The sequence below is a fragment of the Eptesicus fuscus genome, chromosome 18 (genome assembly GCF_027574615.1).
Source record: "Eptesicus fuscus isolate TK198812 chromosome 18, DD_ASM_mEF_20220401, whole genome shotgun sequence".
In the NCBI taxonomy this organism is placed as follows: Eukaryota; Metazoa; Chordata; class Mammalia; order Chiroptera; family Vespertilionidae; genus Eptesicus; species Eptesicus fuscus.
In genome coordinates, this window is record NC_072490.1 from 34,700,188 (window position 1) to 34,721,432 (window position 21,245).

The following is a 21,245-nucleotide window of genomic DNA, read 5'->3' on the forward strand; positions in this document are numbered from 1 at the left end:
TGGTGTGGCCTGGGGATAACACGACAACCACTGAGCCGCGCCCGCCAGGCTGTAATGTCTTTCTTTAACAGGGGTAAGTCTTGCTCTCATTATCTACAATATACTTACTTACATTTACTTCAGTCCTAGTATTCTAAGTGTTGACACCAACTGTGTGATTTTTTTCCCTCTCATACCAAGCAATTCTGGCACTAACCACCCATAGTGAGCACAGCCTCCAAATGTTAAGGGCTTATTTCCGTGACACTTCCTCCGTTTCCGATGCCAATGGCAAGTCGAGGCCTCCCACGGTTCTGACTGACCCACTATGAATCGAGGGCTCCCGTGGCCTCCTCCTCGGGTTCAATCATTAGCTAGAAAGGCTCACAAAACGTAGGAACAAGTTTACTTATGTTTGTTGGTTTATTATATTGATATAAAGGATAGAAATGAACAGCCAGATGAAGTGCTACATAGGGGGAGCTTCTGAAAGGTCCCCAAGTACATGGGCTTCTGTCCCCATGGAGTTGGGGTACACCACCTTCCTGGCACACTAACCGGGAAGCTCTCTGAACCCCACCGATTAGGGATTATTATGGAGGCCTCATCACCTAGGCATGACTGAATAGTAGCTCAGTCTCCAGCCTCTCTCCCCTCCCAGAGGCTGAAAGTTCCAAGTTTCTAATCACAGCTTGGTCTTTCTGGTGACCATCCCCATCCTGGAGCTTTCCAAGAGCTCACTAAGAGTTGACTCATTAGAACAAAAGAGGCTTCCATCACCCAGAACATGTCAAGGGATTTAGGAGCTCTGTGTAAGGTGATCTTATCACCTCCATCAACTAATGGAATTACAAGCGTCTTTGTCAGGACCTGGGTACTCATAGTAGGTGCACATTCTTTCCCCCTTATACCTACTGTGCATAATTCTCAGACAGAGGAGGTCATTGGGGAGTTTCCATCAGCCGGAGGGATCCCATGGCCCCATCACAAGAATGCCAAGGGGTAGTGAGGGCTAACTGTCCAGGCACTGACCTGAGCACTTTGTACAAATAATTTCACCATGGGTAGGAGCTGCCTTCTCCTCATGTTTATATGGATGTGGAGACTGTGTCTGAGCTGTCCGGTGTTCCCAGAGTGCATGTGCTTGCTGAGTCAGGTGGGCCTCAGGCTGGTAGTTCTGGAATGCAGGGAAGCCGGATGCCACGCTCAGCTGCTGAGCTGGCTCCCCCGGGGCTGTCAGCTGTGCCCACAGGACAGTGGGAGGTTGTCTCATGAATCAACGCCTCCCCCCTCACATGCTCTCTCTCTATCTCTCTCTCTGTTTCTCTCTCTCTCTCTACCTCTCTCTCTCTCTCTCTCTCACACACACACACACACACACACACACACACACACACACACGGCAGTGGGGTCACCTTGGGATGAAGTTGAGCTGGGGCCTCCCTTATACATCTGGCAGCTCTGTCATGGTCCTGGAGCTCTGCCTGTGGCACAGATAGGAAATGCCCTGAGTCTGTGCCTCCGTCCTGTGCCAAGTTCACAAACAACCAGGTGCTGCAGGAGGTAAATTCTACATTTGCTCAGAGAGGGGAAGTACCTCAACTTGGAACTAGAAGGCCAGCAAAAGGCAGTGGCTATTTTTTTTTTTTTTTTGAGCACCTACTCTGTGTCAGTCATTCCCATATGGTAGGAATATTATTTAGTCCAGTGGTTCTTAAACTTGAGTAGGCATCAGCATCACCTTGGGGGCTTGTCAAATTACAAATGGTGGGTCCCACCTCCAGAGTTTGTGATTCAGTAGGACTGAGATGAGACCTGAGAATTTGCTTTTCTAAAAGGTGCTGTTGATGCTGCTGGTCCAGGGACCATATTTTGAGAATAATTAGTTCGAATTCCTTTTCCCTGCTTAATGATGGTCTTCAAGTTTCTTCTTACATACCTCCAGGACAGAGGTCTAATTGCCTGTTCTGTCAACCTATTTCTACATAGTTCTTACTGTGAAGATATGGATTGTGTGTGTGTGCTTATGTTGAGATAAAAACTAACTCTATCAGCTCTTCTTTGTGGCCCCTTCTTTCTGCCTCTAGACTATGCTGTCATCACAAAGGAGCAATTTGGGGGGAGTAGAGACTTGCAATTAGAACAAGGGTCTCCCTCACCCCCACAGCCCACTGACCACCAAGCCCTGTCCATTTTACCCTCTAACTCAATGCTGTCCAACAGAAATACACTATGAGTTCTATGTGCCTATGAAAAATTTTTAATTTTCCAGTAGCTACTTTAAAAATAGCAAAAAGAAGCAGGTGAAACTTTAATAATATATCTTATTTAACCCAGTATATCCAAAATAAGCTATTGTACATATTTAATTTTCATGCCACGTCTTGGAAATCCAGTGTGTGTTTTAACCACACAGCACATCTCAATTCCGGCCAGCCACATCTCAAAGGCTCCATAACCAGCCACATGTGGCTGGTGGCTTCAGACAGTGCAGGACCCTGACCCTGTCCCCTGCCATGGCTCATGCTCACCGGATGCCTACTTTTCACAGCTTCCCCACCAACCCAAAGTAAGGTAGCCAAATTGTTGTCTAAAACATAAATTTGATCGTGTCTGTTTTGCGTGGCTCCCCATCACTCTCAGCATAACATCCAGCTTCTTTGGCCTGACTTCGGAAGCCCTGCCTCTGTCACTCTCTCTTCTCCTCCCCTCAAGCTCCCCACGCCCCTGCTCTCCCACTGCACTGAACCATTCGCAGATCCTCAGTCCAGCAATGTCTCTTATCTCTAGCATTTCTGGTTGTGCACATGGTTCCCTCTGCCTAGAATGCCTTTGGAACGCTTGTTGGGCTACCCTTTCAGGTCACTTATTTGTTCAACAAAAGGTATTGAGCACCTGCTATGTGTCAGACACTGTCCTGGATCCTGGAACAAACAAATACACAACAAGGAAGTATGCATAACAAGAAAATATACCGTACGTCAGGTGGTGAACAATAAGGCAGGATGAGAGGGAAGGTGGTGCTGGCAGTTACTACTTCACTCAGGGTGGCCAGGGAAGAAGGTGACATTTGAGTAGAGACCTGAAATGTGAAGAAAGCAGCCAGGTGGCTGTCTGGGGAAGGCATTCTAGGTAGAGGGAATGCCCGGTGCAAAGGCCCTGAGGAGGGCGTCTAACTGGAGTGTTTGGAGCACGTTCCAGTGTGGCTGGGGCAGAGTGAGAGAGGAAGTCACAGAAATCAAGATCGGAGAGAGCAAGAGGCGGGTTGTAGATCATGCAGGGCTGTGAAAGAACTTGAGTTTTATTCTGAGTGAGGGGGAGCCCTGGGAGGGTGCTGGGCAGAGGAGGTACATGATCTGAGGTGGGTTTTAATTGGATTATTTTGGTTGCTGTCATGACAACCGGCGGTGGGCTGAGGTCAGGAGCAGAGAGACTAGCAATTGTATTGTCTGGACCAGGGTGGTTGCCATTGAGAAAAGGGGCCAAATTCGGGATATGTCGAAGGTGAGGCCGCCTCCAAGATTTTGGCCTGAGCTTAGAATCTGGATGACTCCTCTTCTAGGAAGCCCTGGGAACCCTCAGCTCCTGGGGCCTGGCCCTCATGGGGCCTGTCAGGGCCTGTCTCCCTCTGGCCTGGGTGCTTGCTCCCCAGGGCAGTGTGGGACTTGCTTACTGTCCTGCTTTTAGAGTGTCTGATTAGTGAGTGAGAGGCAGAGGCAGGCTGAGCTGGGGTTAGTCCCGGCCTTATCTGCGAGAGGTTGGTCCCCACCCCTCAGGACTTGCGTTTTCCCACCTGCACAGGCAGTGAATGTTCTAGCCTTTGCCCAATTTCGTCACCAGGAGAGGGCACTGCCAGTCTGCTCACAGGAATCCCCAGCCCCTTGAGTGTCGCTCCCCCCCTACGCACACACCTGCTGTCTGCCCAACCTCACCCTTTCCAGGAGCATCAGGTTGGTCCACATGGCTGGGCCCTGAGTCAGCCTCACCAATGCAGGTGAAGGGGGGACTTGGGAGATGCCCCACCTCCTCCCTGCCCAGAGGTTAGCACAGCCAAGGGTGGTGCAACTTCCCCTCATCACTTCCCCCTGGAGACAGAGGGCATGGCCATGGCGCAGGGGTCGGGTCTCTTGGGCGTGGTTGCCCCATCTGCTGCTCCTGGGGTGTCATAGGGAAGAGGCAAATCAGTCAGGAAGGCCTGCTGGCTGATAGCACTGGCAGGAAGGAATGCACTTCGCTGAGTGAGTATGGCCCAGGGACACGTCATGCCCCGCCCCCTGTCCGTCATGGGGGTGTGGCAGGGCCTCTCCTGCCGTCCTTTTCCCCTGCCCAGCCTGGCATCAGCACAGTCCACACACAGCGCACCTTGTACCTGGCAGGCCTCGGGACAGCAGGTAATGGGACATGGGGCAGGGTGAGGGGTTATATTTTCATTGGCTCTTCGACACGGCTGAAGTTTTGTGGTTTCTAGGTGGACCTGGTTTTGAATTCCAGCTCTGTGTCTTCCTAGCTGGGTGAGCACTCAGCTTCCATCTCTGGGAAAATCAGGGGAGGATGGCAAATACCACCACCACCCCATCACCCCCCAGGTCACTTTGAGGCTTCAGCTGGGCATAGCTGATGGCACTGCCTGATTCTGTCACGAACTTGCTTCGGGACCTTCAGAAAACCCCTTGATCTCTCTGAGCCGCCTGTTTCCCCAGTTGTGAAATGAAGGGTCTGACTAGATACCTCTGCCCTGTGGGACCAAATAGCTTCGGAGGGTGAGGTGTTGTCCCCTCAAACCTCCCAGCCTCTGAGCCTTGACCAACAAGTGGAGGACAGGACACCCTCCTGTCCCAGCACCACCCTCCCCTCTGCCCCCAGGCTGTCATCCCGAATCAGGCGAGCCACCTCTGCTCAGAGCATCCCAGCTTCTCTCCTCAGAGGCAGCATGTGGGACTCGAGTCAGTGTATTTTTCTTTCAAGGGGGGACAAGAAAGATGATATAGGGTCTCTTGCCTGTTGTGTTAGTTTTGTTTAGAAACTGCGAGAAAAGTTGAGTCAGGAACGTGTGTTGGGGAAGCTGTATTGAGTGAAGTGTGGCATGTCCTGTTTGGGATCCAAACTCAGCAGATCAGTAAATAATGAGACTCCCTCTGCCTCTGTCTCATGAATCAAGACAAATTCCTAGAATTCAGGCTAGTGTAGGCATGTAAGACTCTGGGCACCTGCGCCTCGCAGGCCCTCGAAAAGCCACCACACTGCTCCCCACCAGGACCACGCTGGGTACTGCCCTGCCAGAGGCCCTATTTTACTTTCACAACAATCTTATGTGTGAAGCCCTCTTTTAAAATTTTTTTTTTTAAAAAAGAAAGAATAAAAACTTTATTGAGCTATCATTCACATGCCATAAAATTCACCCCTTTAAAGTGTACAATTCTGTGATTTTTAGTATATTCACAGAGTAGTGCAACCATCACTGCTATCTAGCTTAGAACATTTTTTTTCACCCCCAAAATAACCCCATACCCTTTGGCAGTCACTCCTCATTCCCCTTTGCCCCGGCAAGCACTAATCTGCTCGCTTTATGGATTTGCTTATTCTAGACATTTTATAGAAATGGAATCATACAGTAGATGATCCTTTCTGACTGGCTTCTCTCACTGAGCATAATGTTTTCAAGGTTTATACATGTTGTGGCATGTGTCAGCACTTCTTCCTCTTTATGGCTGAATAATATTGTATTGTATGATTATATCACATTTTGTTTATCCATTCATCAGTCGTTGGACATTTGGGTTGTTTCCACCGTTTGGCTATTATGAATAATGCTTCTGTGAATATTCATGTACAAATCTTTGTGTGGACATAAATTTTCAATATATATCTAGGAGTGGAATTGCTTGGTCATATGATAAATCTATGTTTAACATTTTGAGAAACTGACACATTGTTTTCCAAAGCGGCTGTACTATTTGACAATCCCACCAACCATTTTATAAAGGCTCCAATTTTCCACATCATCGCCAACACTTACGTTTCTTATCTCAGCCATCCTAATGAGCATGTAGTGGTATCTCATCGTGGTTTGGATTTGCATTTCCCTAGTGACTAATGGTGTCCAGCATCTTTCAATGCGCTATTGGCTATCTGTATATCTTTTTCAGAAAAATATCTAGTCAAACCCTTTGACTCTTTTAAAATTGAGCTCTTTTTATTGTTGAGTTGTAGTCATGCTCATGATTCCAGAAGATTCTGAGGCTCTGAGAATGGATGTGACTTTCCTGAGGTCTTCACAGTCAGCGACGGGTAGAGGTGGGAACTGAATCCAGGTCTGCCTGACATTCAAGAGCCAGCAAGCTCTTTCTGTGCACTGTGCACCGAATACCTCCCTTCTGGTTTTTGTTGTTGCCAATTGTGTGTGTGTGTGTGTGTGTGTGTGTGTGCACGCGCGCGCGCACGCACGCACGCGGGCGCATGTGTGTGTGTGGGGGGGGGGTGAGTGAAGAAGAGAGAGGAAACAGAAAGACAGAGAAACTTAGATGACAGGATGAGAAAGAGGAAACTGGACTGGCTCCCACCTTGGGGAGTCAGAGCCAGGGAAAACCTTTTAAGACTGCTTCTTCCCATTAATTGTCAAACATCTGGGGAGGCCTCACACAGATTTATTGAGTGGCACACTCCCACCTAGTTTTTCTTGGTCCCTAAATCTGAAATAAATATTCCAACCAGGGAATATCCTCCCTAGTGTCTAGCTGGGTCTAAGGATCTGGAGCAGTAGTTGTCACACTTTCTGATTGTGAAAGATGCTTTAGGAACTCCCAATCCTATATAATAAAAGGCTAATATGCAAATCCACCCAACGCAGAAGGACTATCTGGCCCCGCCCCCCCCAGGCTGAGGCCGCTCCAGCAGGTGAGCTGCGCCCACATCTACAGCGCCCTGGACCAGACAGCCCACAAGATCAACCTGGCCAAGTTCACCCACGCCAAGTGCTCCACCCTCATGGTGACTGACCTGGCGGGCCGGGGCCTGGACATCCTGCTACTGGACAATGACATCAACTTCAGCTTCCCGGCAGAGGGCAAGCTCTTCCTGCACCACGTGGGTGGTGTGGCCGGGGGTGGCACAACCTACTCCTTGGTGGCCCCAGATGAGGTCCCCTACCTGCTGGATCTGCACCTCTTCCTGGGCTATGCCCTCACCCTCGCCCGCCCCCACAAGGAGCCCCGAGGTGCGGGCGGCCTGGACGGCGTGCTGAGCCGGGTGCCACAGAGCATGGTGGACGCTGAGGCCTGCGGAACACCCTGGAGGCATCGCTGGAGCAGCGGGGCCTGGGCCAAGTGGCCCACAACGCCCAGCAGCAGCATGTGCGCCCTCACCAGAGTCCATCAAACGGGCCAAAGAGCTGGACCCCACGGGGCTGGGCCTGCACCCCCTCTTCAGCTCGAGCTTCGAGGAGGAGGAGCTGTAGTGGCTGAGGCTGGTGGACAGCATCAAGCAGTACCAAGCAGGTGACCATATTTGAGATCAACGCCTCCAGCCGGGACCAGAGCAGCCAGGTGATGCGGGCCAAGCGGCAGAAGGACTGCAAGGCCATCGCCAGCTTCCAGCAGGGCCGGCAGGAGCCAGGAGCAGCAGGAGGTTCCTGGTTGGCCCAGCCCTGAGCTGCCCAGCACAGCAGGTGGAGCAGGAGGAGGAGGAGGAAGGGGAAGGGGAGGGGGAGGGGGAGGAGGCAGCAGGAGAGAGCGTGGAGGACGTCTTCGCAGAGGTCGTGGCCGCAAACAGCAGCAGCCAGGACCTGAGCAGGGAGCCAAGCGGCGGAAGGAGGAGGCCCGGCCGCTGGACCAGGATTTCTATGTCTCCTATGGGCCCAAGGACTTCCGATGAATGGGGCCTGAGCGTTGGAGGGGACAGGGGCGCCTTTGAGCAGCAGGTGGCTGGCGCTGTCCTGGACCTGATGGGGGACGAGGCCCAGATCCTGACCAGGGGCCGTTGGCAGCCCAAGTGGGACCGGAAGAAGAAGCGGTTTGTGGGACAGTGAGGACAGGAGGACAAGAAGATCAAGACAGAAAGTGGTTGCTACATCAGCAGCTCCTACAAGCGGGACCTCTACCAGAAGTGGGAGCAGAAACAGAAAATCGCCACACGCTCAACGCCTGAGCCCCAGCCGGGTGACGCTATTTCGCCCTATTGGGTCGGGGCATGTGCAGGAGGCAACCAATTGATGTTTCTTTCTCACATCCATGTTTCTCTCTCTGTCTCTCGCCTTCCCTTCTACTCTAAAAATCAATGAAAAATGTTCTCAGGCGAGGATTAACAAAAAAATATATATATATATATATATATATATATATGTGTGTGTGTGTGTGTGTGTGCGTACATATACACATATACAAAAATACACGAATATGTATGTGTGTACATATACACATATACAAAAATACACGAAAATATATATATATATGTATATATATATGTGTGTGTTTGCATATATATACACATATACAAAAATACACGAATATGGGAGGTCTGGGGGGCGGGGCCCCACAGGTGCATGAATTTCATGCACCGGGCCTCTAGTATATACATATTTATAGATTTAGAAATTATATACAAGTACTGTGGACCATTAGCTAACGTCTCAATATATACTCGGAGTGAATTTTCTCACTGATGATAGTGATGGAAGTTCATGTCTCAAATAGTTTTTTTTCTTATTATTATTATTTCAGTAAGCAATTATACATGAGAGAGATCCCATTCATTGTTGTTTTCAACGTGATCATGTGGCTGATGAAGGACTTGAACTGCCGGGGGGCGGGGGGCGCGGGTCTGTCTCCCACATTTCCTGCTGCTTGCTTGTACTTCCTAGATTAGAGTTATCTCCATTCAAGGTTCCTTTGCAGGGACTCTTTGAAGCCACTTGTCCATGCTATGGGGGCTGAGTCAGTCAAAGCTATATTGTTTGATCCTCAAATCCACCCAACCCGGCACTAGTACACCGAAATATGTCAAAACAGGCTGAATGTAGAAAACGGAAAATGTGGCCATAGCAGACCTGTCTGTATTGTTGAGCTCCCCACTGGCCTCTGGGGACATGACATTTGATGTCTGACACATGGCAGAGGGTGCACATCAGAGTTGAACAATGTACTATTAACTATTTTTAGTTAAAAGTTAAGTAGAGGTAGATGAACTAATATTTTCCTCCTGTACTTTGGAAATTATTATTTTAGAGATTAATAGGTTCTGAGCTAAGGACATCTAAGACAACCTCTGCCATTCCTCAGCTTGCCACCTCTCATGGTTGGCACTCATGACCACCCCAAAATAGATGTCATTTTAAGAAAATTCCTTTTGTATATTGAGCTGGCACTCGTCCTGCTGGCTCCCCAAGGTCCTGGCCCCTCCCTCTGGGCTCACAACCCCGCCTGTCCCCCTGTCCTGAAGGAGTCCTGCAGAGAGTTGGGGATAATGACCAGGTCTGTCCATGCAATGCTCATCCCTAGGCTGAGCATCCCGCTCCACCAGCCACATCCCTTAGGTGTTGTCTCTATACCCCGCCCCCCACATTCTCTGGATTCTCTCTGTTTGTCCAGATATTACTTCATGCACAACCCAGTATTGAGCTCAGGATGGAGATGGTGGGATGTGGGTCACCTTCTTAACTGTAGACTCCGTGCTTCTATTAATATGACCTAAGGCTGTATTAGCTTTGCTTTGTAGCTCTATCACCTTGTTGGCTTATACTGCACTTTAACAAACATTGGTGGTGTACCTGCTATGTGCTAAATACTAAGTTAGATGTTTGTGTTAAAATTTACTTACCTTTCAGAGTGTCTTTTAACACTCCTAGGTCTTTCTGTGTGAACAACCTTCAAACTGGGCCCACCCATCCTCTTGCTGCACAAACTTGACTTTGTCCCTTTGCACCCTTTTGTTTCACTCCTCAGGGGGCAACCCGAGGCCCTGGCTGCATCCTTGGATGTTCTGTGGCTACAAGGTTCACCCAGAGTCATGACAGGTCCATCTGGCTGATGGTCAGCTGGGCGGTGTGGGTTGTTTTGTCTCTGTTAAACTGCCTGGACACACTTGGGACAAAATGGCAGAGGAAGTGGAAACTGGCATCTTCCTTCTTTCCCTCATGCTTGGACTTCAGCCTTAGATCTGAGTTTATATGCAGACTCCTTGCTGTGTGGTCTTGGGCAAGTCTCTTTTCCTTTCTGGGGCTCAGCTTTGATCTCCTGGCTGCAACTCTGTAGAATTCTAGCTTGGAGAAGAGAGACTGCCAAACCTGGAGAACTGGTGGAGAGAGGGGGAGGGGTAAGGTGAGTCTGGAACTGGAACGGGGAGGGTGCTGAAGAAGAAGGGCTGTGATCTTCTAAAGAGAAGAGGGAGATGCTAAAGAAACTTTGCCAGCTTAACATTATTTTTCTTTTTGAAATGGTTGGGGATTTTTGTGTGTGTGTGTTTTAATTTTTTTAATTAATCCTCACCAGAGGATATTTTTCCATTGATTTTCAGAGAGACTGGAAGGGAAGGAGAGATACAGAGAGGAACATCGATGTGAGAGAGACCCATCGATTGGTTGCCTTCAGCACACACCCTGACCAAGGCCAGGGATCGAGCCTGCAACCCACATATGTGCCCTTGACCGGAATCAAACCCGGGACTCTTCAGTCTTCGGACCAATGCTCTATCCACTGAGCCAAACCGACCAGGGCCTAACATTATTTGTCTAAACTCTTAAATTCAGTACTTTATGACTATTTTTTAAATTAAAAATTTTAAATTTCACGTTGTTTTTTTATTTTTCAATACACTTGATATTCAATATTATATGAGTATCAGGTATATAGTACAAAGTGATCCCACCATAAGTCTAGTACCCCTCTTACACCATACAGCTATTACAATATTTTTGACTATACTAGTAGCCCATTTGCAGGAAGAATCCTGCAAGCGGCCGCTGCCGCCGCCATTGTGGCCCCCACTCCTGCACCCGAGAGCCGCTGCCTCCCGCCCTGCTCCACCCCGCCCCGCCCCGCCCGGGCTTTCCCTCTGGCAGCCACCTTGCTTTCAGCTTTTCCTCCCTCTTCCTTCTAAGTTGTCTTCAGTCTTCACTCCTCCCTCCCTTAGCGTATGCAAATTAACCGCCATCTTTGTTGGGTAATTTGCATACTTGCCCTGATTGGATGGTGGGCGTGGCTTTGTCTGGTGGGCGTGGCTTGGGCGTGGCAAAGGTGCAGTCAATTTGCATATTACTATTTTATTAGGTAGGATTCCCTATGCTGTACTTTATAGCCCTATGACTATTTTATAACTGCCAATTTGTATTTCTTAATCCTTTCCCCTTTTTTACCCATTCCCCTAATCCCCTTCCATCTGGAAACCATCAGTTTGTTCTCTGTATCCATCAGTCTGTTTTTGTTTTGTTTGTTCATTTATTGTGTTTTTCAGATTTCACATATAAGTGAAATTATAGAGTATTTGTCTTTCTCTGTCTGCTTTATTTCACTTAGCATAATATCTTCTAAGTCCATCCATGTTGTTGCAAATGGTAACATTTCACTTTTTTTATGACCGAGTAATATTCCATCAAATATATTACCACATCTTCTTTATCTAATCATCTATTGATGGACACTTAAATTGCTTCTATATCTTGGCTATTGTATATAAAACATCCTTCTTTGTCTCTTGTTAGCCTTTGTTTTAAATTCTACTTTGTCTGATATAAGTATTGCTACCCCAACTTTTTTTTTCATTATTATTTTCATTAAGTATTTTTTCAATCCCTTTACTTTTAGTTATTTATATTTTCAATTACAGTTTACTTTGTTGTTGTTGTTAATTATCACCTGAGGATATTTTTTCCATTGCTTTTTAGAGAGAGTGGGAATGAGGGAGAGAGGGGGAGAAAAAGAGAGGAAAAACATTGATGTAGGCGGGGAGCAAACCTGAAACCCAGGAATCAAATCTGAGACCCTACTGTGCACAGGCCAATGCTCTACCACGGAGCTACACTGGCCAGGGCTACAGTTTATTTTCAATATTATTTTGTGTTGGTTTCAGGTGTACAGAATAGTAGTTAGGTAATTATAAACTCTATAAAGTGTTCCACCTGATATTTTCAGTACCTCCCTGGCACCATACATAGTTACTGTAATGTTCTTAACTATATTCCCTAGCCTGTACTTTACATCCCCATGACTATTTTGTAATTTCCAATTTGCCCATATTTTTACTTTTAGTCCATGTGTCTTTTGATCTGAAGTGGGTCACTCATAGGCAGTATATACATATATGGGTCTTGTTTTCTTCCCCATTCAGCCACCCTATTTCTTTTTATTGGAGCATTTAATTCATTTACATTTAAAGTAATTATTATTTTTTTAATTATATTTTATTGATTTTTTACAGAGAGGAAGGGAGAGGGATAGAGAGTTAGAACCATCGATGAGAGAGAAACATCGATCAGCTGCCTCCTGCACACCCCCTACTGGGGATGTGCCCACAACCAAGGTACATGCCCTTGACCTGGAATCGAACCTGGGACCATTCAGTCCCTAGGCCGACACTCTAGCCACTGAGCCAAACCAGTTTTTGGCTTAAAGTAATTATTGATAGGTATGTAGTTGTTACCATTTTATTCATTTTTTTTTTCTTCTTTGTCCTAAAGAAATCCCTTTAGCATTTCCTGTAATACTGGTGTGGTTGAATACCTTTAGCTTTTTCTTGTCTGGGAAGGTCTTTATCTGTCCTTGGACTCCAAAGGATAGCCTTGCTGGGTAGAGTAATCTTGATTGTAGGTCTTTGCTTTTCATCACTTTGAATATTTGGTGCCAATCCCTTCTGGCCTGCAAAGTTTCTATTGAGAAATTAGCTGGCAGTCTTATGGGAGCGCCTTTGTACATAACTAGCTGCTCTCTCTTTGCTACTTTCATGATTCTCTCTTTGTTTTTAACCTTTGGTATTTTAGTTATGATGTGTCTTGGGGTGGGCCTCTGGGTTCATTTTGTTTGGGACTTTCTGCACTTCATGGACTTGTGTGTCTATTTCTTTCATCAGGCTAAATAAGTTTTCAGACATTATTTCTTCAAATAGGTTTTCAATCCCTTGCTCCCTGTCTTCTCCTTCTGGTAATCCCTTGATGCAAATATTATTTTGCTTGATGTTTTCCCAGAGGTCCCTAAAACTATCCTCATTTTTGGGGTTCTTTCTCTTTTTGCTGTTCCAATTGGGTGTTTTCAACTACCTGTCTTTTGAATCTCTGATTCACTTCTCTGCTTTATCTAATCTGCTCTTGATTCCCTCTAATGCAGTCTTCATTCCAGTTACTATATTCTTCATTTCTGACTGGTTCTTTTTTATGGTTTCTATCTCTTTGTATAAGTTCTCACTGAGGTCAGAGTGTGCCATGGGAGAACTTGACCTGACATCCTTGGCTTTGAAGATGGGAGAAGGGGCCACAAGCCAAAGGATGTGGGTGACATCTAGAAGCTGGAAAAGGCAAGGAAAATGAAGGATAAGAAGGGGGAGGCGGAGGAGAAGAGGAAGGAGAAGAAATAAAACAGCAGCAAGGAAACGGGTTTTCCCTCAGAGCCTCTAGAAAGGAAGGCAGCCCTGCCAATACCTTGTTTTTAGCTCAGTGGGCCCAATGTTGGACTTCTAACCTACAAAACTGTGAGATGCTAAGTTTGCGTTGTTGTTTTAAGCCTCCAAGTTTGTGGGAATTTGTTACAGAAACAATAGAAAACTTGTGGGAAGCTCTAAGATGGCCTTTGTTCTCAGCAAAGGTACGCGTCTCTAGGGCAAGATCTTGTGGACAACTGCTGCTTGGGTAGTTACAGGGAGGGGGATGATAGGACAGTGGAAGTCCTCGATCCAGCCTGGAGTTGAGATGCAAAATGGAGGGTCTCAGGGGCTCTGCCCAAGTCTTGCCCTAGAGGCTAGAGTGAAATCTGTGGACCCCTCTGCCCCAGACCTGCTTTGCTCCACCTAGAATCTCAGAGCCTTCCCACGTATTTGTCTCAACCAACATGCTTTGTTTGAAAGTAACAGAAACCACCTCAAGCTATCAAAAAAGGACTTTCTTGGAAGGATATGGGGTCTCGCAGAAGAGAGGGAATTGCTAAGGAACCAAACTGCAGAGCAGACAGTGGCCAGGAACTGAAATGAGAGGAACAGCCTCTTCAGGGATCTGTCTCAGGGCAGACCAAAGCCAGCTGACCTTGGGTTTTGTGTCACACATGTCACAAGTCAGCTTCCTGGGAGGGAGAGGCTGATGATCTAACCTGGGTGAAGGGCAGGGACCCCTCCAGAATTTCCATATCAAAGGAGCATGGGAAGGGGACACAATCCATTTGGGGGATGCTGGTCCTGGATCTGTGTCTGCCTGACCAGTCGATGTTTGAGATTAGGGTGCATGCTTGTTTGGGAGGTGTGGGAAACGGGAGGAGATTATTGAGGCCTCTAACTTGACTCTTTGGTGTAATTGCCAGAAGAAAGGAGCTTCGATGTCCAGTGGGCAAAACCAGCAAGCCCCCCTCTCTGTCAGCTCTGTTCCCCTCCCAGCTATTTCTGCTTCCTGTGTCCCCAACCCTAGTTCCTCCCCTGGGCTTGTTGAACTGAACTGGCCCTGCATTCGTGGCCCTTAGGAACGTCTCTCACAGTTCACCTGCAGGAACCGTTGGCCATTAGCCTGGCATTCAAGGCCCAGGACTATTTCCCCAGCCTCAGGGGGTTCCTACCCTTTCAACTGCCCACTGCCCCCACCCCCTCCACTGAATCTTTCTCCCACTCTGCCTTTTTGCCACCTGTTGAAATCTAACTCAATCGTAGTGGCCTCAGCCCCCTCCTCCAGGGAGAGATACCAGGGAAAGATAAGCAGCCCTTGAATCAAGAGACAGTGTTCTGGAGCCAGCCTTGCCCCTGAGTTGTTATGTGACCTTGTGCAAGTTCCTCCATTTCTAGACCTCAGTTTCCCCATTTGTAAAATAGGACAATAACCCCCACCCTTCCTGCCTCCCTCCTGATTAGTATGAGGACTATGTGAGCTGGGCAGGAAAAGGGCTGTGAGGCTGTCTCCTACGATCCCTCCCCCTCTGGGCCCAGGCCCTTGTGACAGCAGGAACTTGGGAAATCTGGGCTGAATTGAAGGGGGAAATCCAGTTTAGCAAGACCTGTAGGTGCAGAGGACCTGGCACCACCAGTGACTCAGCAGGGCTGGGCTTTTGGAGAAAAGTGTTAGAAAATGAGTCTTATTTCCTTGTAGGATCAGCCTCAAATGTGGGGCCACCTGAGATGCTTCTAACCAGGGCTAGGGATGGGGGTTCTCTGTCAGGGTAGGGGTCATCTGTAAGCTGGGAGACCTGGGACAAGGCACTTTGTCAATCTAAACCTAAGGTTTTCCTGCACACAATAAATGAGACTTGCACGAATGAAATTAGATCGCAGGGAACCTGCCATGTTTCTTTTCCTCTTCCTGCTTTCTTCTGTCTTCACTTCTCTGTCAACTGTCTATGGTTGTCCTTCTGGGCTCAAAGTCACATGCACTGAACTTGAGTTTTTGGAAGCCCCTCCCAGCAATCCCTCTATCAGGGCCTGATGTTCCACCACTAGCCCTCTGTCCTTTGTGTTAAGCATTGCCTTGCGCACTGATCCTTGAGTTTTAATTCATAAAAATTCTGTGCCTTTGCCGGTGTGGCTCAATTGGTTGAGCGTCGTCCCGTGCACTGAAAGGCCGCCGGTTTGATTTCCAGTCAGGGCACACACCCAAGTTGTGGATTCGATCCCTGGTCAAAGATGTTTCTCTCTTTCTCCCCCTCTCCCTTCCTCTCGCTCTAAAAACCAATAAGACATATTTTAAAATATATGTCTACAAATTCTATGTATCCTTTCTCATAGCAGAAATAAGGGTGAAGGAAGGGTGGGGCAAGGATAGTTCCCACCATGTCCCCTCTCCCGATGGATCAGTGGTGCTGAAGAACTGCCCCAGGAAGTGAGCTTGGTTATGAGGACACTTCCACCAGAGGCTAAATATAAGCCAAGTCAGCATCACTTGTATAACACCTAGTGGCTTCTTTCCTGGTACAAATGACAGGGGCCTGGGAACAGGTGCCAGCATTCGTCCTTCCAGCCCTCAACATGGACTGAACAAATACTGTTGCTCAGCCACTTACTAGCTACATGGCTCTGGGGAAGTTTCTTAGTGTCTCTCTGCCTCAGTGTTCTTAACCTATAAAATGGGCACAACCATGGTGAGCCCTCCTAGGGTTGTAGTGAGGAATACAAGTTAACACATGTAGCATGCTTAGATCATGGCCTGGCAGATAGTAAACATGTATTGTTATTGTCATCATCATCATCATCATCATCATTTTTGGTTTCTGTCAGGCCCTGTGCAGAGTTCGGTGACACATAAATAAATCAGCCTCAGTCTCTAACCTTGGCGGGGTTCATGATCCAGTAGAAGAGACACACCCTGGGTGTGTCAGACCCTCTGCTGAGCCCTGGGCACAGATCTGAAGGTGGCTAGGAATGGTGGCTCCCAGAGTTATGCAACAAGATGCCCTACCTTGAAGAGGAGTCTGGTATAAGGCTAAGTTGATTATGGCTCGAGAATGATGTGCTGGGGGATGCAATGGGGGTGTTCTCTGGGCCTCCTCCAAATTCCATTCTTCTTTAAAGATGCTTCCTGCCAACTGTTTCCCATGTGGTCCATGGCCCCCTGCCTCTGTGCCTTTGCACATTGTTCCCTTTGGCCCTTCCAACTCACCCCCAGCATCGCCTCCATCAGGAACTTTCCTTGACTGACTCTAATCTGATTTGGCCCCTAGGTTCCAACAGCCCCCAGGTCTGCCTTGAAATTCCTTGAGGAAAGTGCTGCAACTTGTTCACCACTGTTTCCCCAGTGCTAGCATATAGTAGGTGCTCAATTAATGTAGGAATGTGTTTCTGTCGGAATTGTATTCAGCTACAAATAACAAAAGTCCTTACTATAGAGGCTTCAGCAAAATGAGGTTTATTTGTTTCAAATAACAAGAAAGCAAGCAGCTGTGAGCAAGGGCTCGGTTTGCATTGGCTTTTCCTCAAGGTCACAAGATGGCCCCTGTAGCTCCTGCCATCACAGCCATGTTCAGGGATGGAAGGAGAGGCAAGACATAGCACCAGCCCTGTCGCCCTCTTTTTTAAGAGGAACTAAGCCATTCCTGAACACCAACGAATTTCTGCTAACTTTTCATTCGTGAAAATTGGGTCACATGGCCATCCTCGGCTCTGAGAAAGACTGGAAAAATGAATATCTAACTGGAGCTGGGAGAACAAAATTGCAGCTTTGTTAGCAAGAAGTCCAAGGGTGGTGGGGGAAGAAGGGTTAATGGAGTGGGGGTCAGAAGGGAGAGTTCTGGTCAGGCAACTAGCACGAGCCTTCATGAAGGAGGCGTTATTTGAGCTGTGCCTAGAAGGTCAGATACAATTTTGACAATAGGAAAAATGGCATAGATAGGAGTCTGGAGGCCTGAAAATGCTGTGTGTAGCCAGGCACTGCCAAGTGACAGCTAGAGCAGGAAAGAGATGGGACCGGGTTGGTGAACTTTCGGTGTATTTGGCATCAGCCGGAAGCTCTCTTTCCCCCATAGGTGCTCTAAATCTCTTCCTCCACTCTACCTGAAATTCCACATTAGAGATGACCTCAGCTCATGGCCATGTACTGGGCACCTGCCATGAACAAAGAGTTCTTTTCAAAACATAGATATGCCCTGGAGGCGTATGGTTATCATTCATTCATTCCTGAATGTTAATCGATTTTATTGGCTAGTGATTTCCTAATGTTTAGCTGAATTCTGCCCTGCAAGATGGGAATTTTTATTCTAGAAAGAGGGTAATAGGAGATGGGGGTGAGCAGGGATGGGGCTGGGGCTGGACACTGACTGTCCGAGGGTAACAAGAGGCCTGAAGAGGAGGGAACTCACGTCTTCTGAGGCCTCTGAGGGCAGGCACTGGCCATCTTTCCTCCCTAAGCCTCTGCCATCACTAGTTCACAGTTGTGATAAATAGAACATAGAGAAGGGAACTGCTCTACCTGAGGTCATCCCACGCACAGGTGACAGAGTGGAGTTGGACCCAGGTCAGACTGACCCCAAAGCACATGCTCCTGTCACTGTACAAATACTGTCTTTTTGCTCCCACCAGGCTCCTCTGTCTTAATAATAATCATCTCTTACCGAAACCGATTTGGCTCAGTGGATGAAGCGTCGGCCTGCGGACTGGGGGGTCCCGGGTTCGGTTCCAGTCCGGGGCATGTACATTGGTTGCGGGCACATCCCCAGTGTGGGGGGTGCGGGAGGCGGCTGGTCGATGTTTCTCTCTCATCTATGTTTCTGGCTCTCTATCCCTCTCCCTTCCTCTCTGTAAAAAATCAATAAAAATATGTTTAAAAAATAATAATCATCATCTCAGCTAGCGTTTATTCAACACTTGCTCTGTACCAAGCATTGTTCTAAGTGTTTCACGTGTTTTAGCTCATGCTCTTTGCACAACAATACTATGAAGGAAGCACTGTTATTGTCCCCATTTTATAGATGAGGAACCTGAGGCACAGCAAGAGGTTCAGTAACATGCGCAGCTCCCACAGCTGGAAGGGTCAGGATTCAAACCCAGCTGGTCCAGCTTCGAGGCAAAGGGAAAGACATTGCCTTGCCAAGGTCTTGTGGTGGGTTAAGAGTAGATCCTCTGGCCTGGCTGGCATGACTCAGTGGTTGAGCATCGACCTGTGAACCAAGCAGTCACGGTTCAATTCCGTGGTCAGGGCACATGCCTGGGTTGTGGGCTCGATCCCCCAGTGTGGGACATGCAGGCGGCAACTGATCAATGATTCTCTCTCATCATTGATGTTTCCATCTCTCTCTCTCTCCCTTCCTCACTGAAATAAATTAAAAACAAAATTATTTTTAAAGGGTAGATTCTCTGCTAAAACAAAAACAACCCAAACTCATAGACACAGAGAACAGATAGGTGGTTGCTAGAGGTGGAGGTGGGCAAAGATTTAAATATCCATTGTCTAGAAACTACAATTCAAATATGAGGACCAATTAATCCCATTTCCTACCTGACTGGTTTGTGATCAGGCTCAGATGGAATTATAGACACATAGCCCTTTGGAAAACCGTTAAGTGCTATTGTACTAATATAAGGTAGTATGTTACATTTTTAAAAAAATATATTTTATTGATTTTTCACAGAGAGGAAGGGAGAGGGATAGAGAGTCAGAAACATCGATGAGAGAGAAACATCGATCAGCTGCCTCCTGCACAACCCCCACGGGGGATGTGCCTGCAACCAAGGTTCATGCCCTTGACCGGAATCAAACCTGGGACCCTTCAGTCCACAGGCCGACGCTTTATCCACTGAGCCAAACTGGTCAGGGCGTATGTTACATTTTTAAGTAATGAAAAATTATTGATTATTTTATTATGACAATAGCACTACTGTTAAAAATTTAAAAGATGCAAAGTAAAAATAAGAAACTAAAAATATGCATGATAACAGCACCCAGAGAGAACCACGATTTGTATTTTGATATCGCTCCAGCAACTACTGACTGATGGTCATGCTTGTTTATTTGGATCCCCACCCATGCCCTCCAACTACCCAACAGGATTATTTTGAAGCAAGTCCAAGACATAATATAATTTTATTATAAACATTTCAGTATTTATCTCTAAACTTAGGGATACTTTAAATAAATATAACCTCAATATAAACATCACACCTAAAAATTACTAGCGGAGGATGTTCGTAATGGGGAAGCTATGCATGTATGGAGATGGGAGGTATATGGGAAATCTCTGTACCTTCCACTCAGTTTTACTGTGAACTTAAAACTGCTCTAAATACTAAAGTCTATTTTTTAAAAGTAAGTTTTTATATTGTCAAAAGATTATCATTATCCAAATTTCCCTAATTGTATCTTTCTTTTTTTGTAAGTTGTTTCTCTTATACCTTTTTAAATTGAGTGTTTTTCCTTTTCTTGTTTATTTGTCAAGCTCTCTCTGCATTAAGGATATTAACTACTTACTATTGATTACTAATTACAAGTGATATTAATTACTTGTTATTGTTATTCCTCCAGGGAAGGCAATGGAGACTTCAGGATCCTCCTCCCAGACTCCAGACCACAGTCAAGTCCACGGAAATACAGAAGATGTAGACTGTATGTTTGCCTTCTCTGATCCCCTGGGCAAAGCCTCATGGGAGGTGGAGTCCAGCAATGGGTAGAACAGAGGAAGATGCTGCTTAGCTCATGTGATACAATGGCTCAAGGCACAGTTGAAACCTCCAAAGAAGTAGTGATTTTACACACATGCACACACACACATATGTGCTTGGTCCAGCCTGTCCTCCAGCACTTTCAAGCTGTGGGAGCCCTCAGCTGCTCCCCAACTCTCTAAGAGTCTCTGTGGGCTTGGGCTGGCACTAGGGAGAGCCCCAGAATAGGAGATAGGAAGATAGGGCTTAATCTGATCCCACCTGCCCTGACATTTACAGAGAATCTTCAACTGGCAACTGCTTATACAGTCTAGTGGTCTCAGAGCAGGACAGGGGCCTTAGAAGCCCCTGTCTGGGCTCCATGCTTAGAGAAAGTTCTGCCTTGGGCCTTCTTAGAACCCTGAGGCCTCTGGGAAGAGTGTCCTGGAGAAACCAGCCCCTCCTGGCTCCCCAAGTCTAGAGAGACCCCTGAGGAGGCCTTGGTGGTCCCTGGGGTGGGACAGGCGGGAAACACTCATCCTTGCCGATGTGTTCCTCCCAGATGGAGAGACCGATGTCCACAAGCAAGACAGGGAGGCTGGACTCTTTCCTCAAAAACAATATAAGAGAGACAAGTCTTCTTCCTCCTCCTCTTCGTCTTCCTCCTCCTCCTCTTCATCATCGTCCTCCTCTGCTTCAGGTACAGCAAAGATTTAAATATACACACACAGAATCTTATATTATTCAAGAAAACCTTTACATGGGAAAACCGTGCCCCACAATCTCCCACACTGATACTTCAATTCTATTTTTTCCACATTCCCTTCCAGAGCCCGCCTATCTGTACACACAACTTGTATACAGTTATAGATAATCGTATAGACAATTTTGTTCATGGTTTAACATTTTTTGCTGTCTTCTCCTCTGCGTTTTGCCCTGCTGTTCTGTCATGTCTTTGCAGCTATTTCTCATGCCTCCCGAATAACCCCTCAAGTGGCTGCATCTCATGTACAGTAACATTTAGGTTTCCTAGG

General features: G+C 47.2%; 1 protein-coding gene and 1 pseudogene across 4 annotated transcripts in view; both read left to right on the forward strand.

Moving 5' to 3' along the window:
* Positions 1–4,082: 4,082 nt before the first annotated feature.
* The window catches only part of TMEM40 (transmembrane protein 40), a 29,691-nt gene continuing 12,528 nt past the window's right edge, over positions 4,083–21,245 (forward strand). For 2 of the 4 annotated variants that reach the window (XM_028127580.2, XM_028127587.2), the window contains exons 1-3: positions 4,228–4,370; positions 20,096–20,176; positions 20,774–20,911. In XM_028127580.2, the coding sequence (XP_027983381.2) occupies positions 20,104–20,176; positions 20,774–20,911 (211 nt within the window). In that variant the 5' untranslated portion in view covers positions 4,228–4,370; positions 20,096–20,103. The other 2 variants (XM_054729871.1, XM_054729872.1) reach the window with 2 other exon arrangements.
* LOC103299549 (ATP-dependent RNA helicase DDX54-like) lies at positions 6,192–9,982 on the forward strand (annotated as a pseudogene).